The 5,872-nt window shown below is 40.8% G+C and overlaps 1 protein-coding gene across 3 annotated transcripts in view; it reads right to left on the bottom strand.

The window, feature by feature from the left end:
- The window catches only part of EPAS1 (endothelial PAS domain protein 1), a 111,715-nt gene that overhangs the window by 29,176 nt on the left and 76,667 nt on the right, over positions 1-5,872 (bottom strand). For all 3 annotated transcript variants that reach the window (XM_062637008.1, XM_062637010.1, XM_062637009.1), the window contains exon 2: positions 4,861-5,051. In XM_062637008.1, the coding sequence (XP_062492992.1) occupies positions 4,861-5,051 (191 nt within the window). The remainder of the gene's footprint in view (positions 1-4,860; positions 5,052-5,872) is intronic.

Genomic DNA, 5,872 nt, shown 5'->3' with positions numbered 1-5,872 from the left:
TGCTATTTTTAAAGCACTGTTTTATGCCACAATGGCCTGAGATTAGATGCAGCTTGTCCAGACATTCAAAAACAATGCCCACAACACTTCTCCCTGTAGCTTGTCCTCTCCCTTAAAAGCCTGGAGAAAAGCTATTTTTTCCCTTCTGCTCCCTGCTGGCTTTCCGGCTCTGTTGTCTCCCTCCCTTGAAACAACTTCACAGTGGCTTCCTCATGGCCTCCCTTCTCCCAAACAACTTCCCGTCTGCTTCCCTGTTCCCTCCCCATTTCTGCTGCTGTCTGCCTGCACAGGAGCAACTCCCATCCAGTTTCCTTTGCTGGACCTCTGCACAGAAAAGACACCCTGGTGACCACACCACTGGGATGGGATGAAAGAGAGCTGATAAAATTATGTTTGCCTGATTAGCTTGACTAAAAAAGTCTGCAGCGCTGGCACACAGAAACTCACTGGTACCAAGGAGTTCTGCTTCCTGTAATGCCTTCAGCATCAATGTGGTCCAAAGGAACACTTCAAATTATGGGCACCACATGCTAACGCCCATGCAGGCTTACTAAAGTGGATTCTCTTCCTCATATCCAGACAAAAAGAGACTATCTGAGGCAGCCTTAACAACCATAATGATGTTAGCTGTTAACCAAGACAGCCATTCCTCAGCAAAAGACAGTTATTTCTCTCTTCCCATCTATTAATCCCCCAAAAAGCATTAGGCTAATTTACTAGCTAGACTACAGACTAACAGGCAACAAGTACTGCTATCAGTTTTTCTGACTATACTAAAGGACACAAGACCCAAAAGGTCCACTAGCGATAAGCATCAAACTGTCTATTTTCAGCAGCAACTTTATGGGATCAAAACCTTTCCCTGAAACAAAGATCAGTTCTAAATTTATCCCGAACATTTGAATGTCATGATGGCAAAAATGTATTATGCCAACAGAATTAGAGGACATCTTGAAAAATATTTAACATGAGCATAATTAAATGATATTTCTACTTTGCATTCCAGTTGTACCCTGTACTGTTCTGTGCGCAACATGGAAACAGTATTATAAAGCTATTGTTTCAGTTTGCTTCCTGCGATACTAATCTCAATCAGGCCGTCAGATGAACAGCCTGCATTTCTAAATGTTAAAGGCTTCCTCTCCAACATTCCCACACAGAATTGCCTACTGTGAAAATCAAAGGGAAACGTGTTACTAAGTAAAGCAACAACTTTTATAAAGCAAAACCTGGTATTTTTTACCCTTTTGAACTCTGAGATATACAACCAGCTATTTCCTATTATGATAGGATACAAGGGCCAAGCTCGGGCCCTGCAATGCCTGCAGGAGACGTGCACCCTGCAATCCTGAAGCTGGGATTTTCAGAGGCACGTAGCAGGAGAGCTCTCAATGAAGGCTCAGATTCACAGGCTCTGCCATTCACCTGCTGGAAGAATGTGGGCATAGATTTCCCTAGGTCTTGGCTTCCTGACAGATAAATAATCATTATGCAGACACAGCTAGTAAAACAGCCCGAGCTACACAAGTGAAAAGCCCTATTCCGAGTCGTGGAATAATAGGAAGGGGTATGAGACACTCAATGCCAGCGGACTGAGGCTGGCACGTTGCCTACGGCCATCTCTGAAATCCCATCTGGAGCATCGGCTTGCAGAAAGATGAGGATGCAGTCCTGGGAAGGGCCTTGCTCTCCCCACTGCAGGCAAAACTGCCATGAAACGAAGAGATGGGCTCACATTTGAGAATCATGGCCAACCAGTGCTATAAAATAAAACCTGGTTTACCAGTAGGTTTTGATAGAGTAAATAATACATGAGGAAAGTGCTAATCAAGGAGTAACTTTTTTCTCTACTACCCTTCAAAGCATTTTTCAAGCTGTACTGCAAGCTTATTTAATGACATCGTATATATACACATACAAACGCAGAAGATGTTATTTTAATGTCCCAATTAATGACAGGATAAATACTCCCACTTAACTCCAGTTTACACCAAGCATGTAGCCCAAATAAACCAAAACCATTTCCATGAAGATAACATAAAGCAAAGCGGGGGTCTGCAGGCTGAGGCAGACCTTTGCTTCCCATGCACACTGCATTCCTCCACCTCCCTGTTTCCCAGTTCACCTGTCAGAGATGACACAGTAACCCCCACGGTCGTCACCAGTCAAATCAGGCTCCTCAAATGCAACACTGAATTAATGGTCAGATTGTAGTCTACTAAACATGGAAGTGGAATGGGGGGCAGCTTTGCTTGGGGCTTAAAAAGGGTCCAGAGCAAGAGCAAGAACAGCATGGACAGGCATCACACAAGCAGAGCTCCCATATTGCTCCACACTCTTGTCAAAATGTATGGGCAGTAAAACCCCTTCACCTGTGAGACTAAAGCTGCATCAAAAACCTATCCCCTTGAAGTAAATCAGATGGCCTTGTAGTGAAAGCCAGTGTCCTTAAAGACCAACACTGTTCAGACGCCCACAATCAGAGATATAGAATCTAATTTAAATGAGAAGAACACAAATAGCAGATGAGGTTTTCTGGCTTGAGTTCTTTCATCTCTGTGTATTCTCATGAGCAAATAATACCAAAATCATCCAGAAAAAAATCAATCCCTTTAAAGTACCTTAAGTTCAGTTCCTCGGAATAAAAGCACTGAAGATTTTGAAACCCTTACCTACATCTCCGTGTACCCATGGACAAATCTGCATTTGTCTAACTCCACAACTGTTAATGAGAGGACTTACTCAACATTAATATTCAGACCGAGGAAGTGCATCAGATTTACATCTAAGGAAATAATTTCTGGTGGTACTTCCAAAAAATGTAAATCACCTACATGAATCACATTGTTTTTTCAATCACTGTCACAGAAAAATCATATAACTATGCGTATGTATGAATATTATAAACATATACTGAGTTGTCATTATTATCAAATGATACGAGCCTAAGCCATTGCAGAAGCACTAAAACAGATGTTCTCACTAATACACATGTAGATGAAAAGTTCACTTTAATCTTCACAGTTTGCAGGTGAGCAATTATATTTTCCCAATGATGACAGCATCAAACTATTATATGTATATATATACACACACATATATAGTTTTTTTTCCACAGCCCTTCAGAAGTTTGCTTTTCCTGTGCTTTGTCAGTCTCTAATTCATACCATATAAATATTTGAATAGCCAAAGCTGTGTTTTTATGAGAAAGTTAACAACACATTGGCTTGGTGTACGGCACTTTCAACAACATTTACCTCTTTACGCAACTTCTCCAGTATTAATGACATGATGAAATCTGAGATGAGTTCCAAACACTGCTCAGCAAATAAACTTTTCTTTCCACAGAAGGACATGTTAAAAAGCCACATTCTATAAGCTAAGATGGAAATATCCACATTTGATACAATAGTTTTAGCAGAAGGCAAAGCAGCTACAAAAACTATGGAGCGCTCAGGAGTAGAATCGAGTTTGTCACATCTTTCAGACTACCCAGCAACAACCCAACAGCATAGCTGTCCACAAAACGAGACACTTCCTAATAGCATTTATGAAAGTAATTGTTATGTTATGACTCAACTTCTCTAAGGAAAGGAAGTGCAATCGTGACCTTATTGGGAGTTTTGCCATTAATTAAGGAAAAGATGAAATTTGGGGGTTACCTTTCACAGACAATGCAGGCATTGTTTGGTCAACGTATTCTTGATACTTACTGTGCCAAAGTTCCCCAGAAACACCAGTTGCTTTCATTGATCTTACAGGTTACTCAAACCATAGATTTCCATCAAACTGATTATTCAAATACAGGTGCAAAATAAGAATATTGTTAATTTTGCCTGTTTTCACATGAAAATGATGCTGGTTCCCTGGTTCACATTTCTTAGAACATGAGCAAGATTCTGATTACATAGAGTCCATTCATGTTGAGTCTTTAAAAGCTGTTTGCTTTAGTTATCTTATGTCATAAACACCTACTACTCATTGCCAGCATATAGCAAGAACAATTAGCTCCTTTAAAGAAAGTATTGGACCTTCAGAACCTCCCAGCTGCCTTTTGAATGTGCTGGCACAAACACGTTTGCCACGCCAAATCAAAATTTACTTGTTTCAGCATGGAAGCTTAAGGCATATGTTTGAATTCTGAATAAACTTAAAAGCTTAAAATCTTGTAATTGAGCTTAATAAACCACATTCAAGAGTTTTGAGAGGTTTTATTTTAGAGAGGCAAAACTGCACTAGTTGCTATTTTGGTAATGAAGACCTTATATGACTGATATCACTGATGTTTTGGACCTGTTGGAGTGGGTCCAGAGGAGGGCCAAGAATATGCTCCAAGGGCTGGAGCACCTCTGGCTTAGAGCCAGGCTGAGAGAGCTGGGCTGGTTCAGCCTGGAGAAGAGAAGGCTCCTTAAGGGGAGACCTTAGGGCAACTTCCAATACCTAAAGGGGCTGACAAGAAATGTGGAAAGGGACTTTTTACAAGAGCACACAGCAACAGGACCGGGGGGATGGCTTTAAACTGTCAGAGGAGAGATTTAGATTTGAAATAAGGAAGAAATTCTCTACTATGAGGGTGATGAGGCCCTGGAACAGGTTGCCCAGGGAAGCTTAGAAAGCTGGCAGTGTTCAAAGCCAGGTTGGATGGGGCTTGGAGCAACTTGGTCTAGTGGAAGGTGTGCCTGCTAACTCAATTAAAATATACCTAATTCTGTTGGAAAAAAAAAACACCAACCAATCTTTAAATCCAGTTGTATTCTTACAACACAAGCAGTATGTCCTGTTCTCACCTTAGGACCCTGTACTCAGAGAAGAACATATACAATCAACTACCAATGATAACTTCTTATGGCCAGATCTTACCTGAAGACAGCAGCTTGTGAGTGCGCAGGAAACTGATTGCCAGGCGCATGATGGATGCCTTGTCCAGGTGGGAACTGATGTTGTGGGGCAGGGGCAGTTCATGTGCCAGTTCATAGAAAACTTCGGTCTCTTTGCTTCTTCTGCATCTTGCTGCATCTCTTGATTTTTCCTTCCTCCGCTCAGAACTGCTCCTGGTAGGTAAAGGAGAGAAAAAAGCATTTCTTCAAGTGCAATTCATGACCTAAGAGAAGAATTTGCAAGAGTAAATCTTCACAGCAATGAATGAATCCATTATGTCAAGTGATTTAAATAAATAGACCAGATTTTAATACCTATTTGCTCCTTTAAAATGGGAATTAGGAGAGCACTGCCACAGCTGGGAAGGGCCCCGATTCTACGCAGGTCAGCCTTTGGACTCCCTGAATCCCCATTGAGTGTAACGGGATCTGCTTTAGGTAAGAGAATCAATGCAAAATAGCATCCTATTACTCCTGAAATTCAGGAAATATTAAAAATAAAAGTTTTGTTTGTTCAATCTAAATTAATTTACTTGACAGGTATTCTGGGATGAGGTAACAATCCATTTTAAAGCTGGAACAATTACAATACATGTGGATGTATCATAGTTATTTCAGTGTCAGAGAGTTTCAATGGCTGCACCCCACATTGAAATCAAAGTGGTGATAGGGTATCAAGCTGTGTTTGTATATACAACTCTCTCAGCAATTAATACAACACTACTCTGGAAAAACACTTTTTCTTGACCATGAAGGATACCAAGTGGGAGGGAAAATCCTGCTACTTGCAAGAAACCCCTCCTTTGTAGAAGGATATTCTAATTAAATAGTCTGCCCTCCACCGTCTATGAAAATAGATTCTTTCTTTAATAAAAGAATGTGACCAAAAGAGCCAGCGGTCTTCAAAGTCCACAGAAAACAGAAGAGCAGAAAATAATGAAGGGAATGACATTTTACAAAGCAAGCATGCAAAGTTAAGCCACTGAGAGACATAA

This window comes from Pezoporus occidentalis, unplaced genomic scaffold (genome assembly GCF_034315485.1).
Source record: "Pezoporus occidentalis ecotype Australia unplaced genomic scaffold, CSIRO_AGI_Poc_V1 ctg50, whole genome shotgun sequence".
NCBI lineage: Eukaryota > Metazoa > Chordata > Aves > Psittaciformes > Psittacidae > Pezoporus > Pezoporus occidentalis.
Note: the sequence above shows the minus strand (reverse complement) of the source record. Positions and strands in the feature narration are given on the sequence as shown.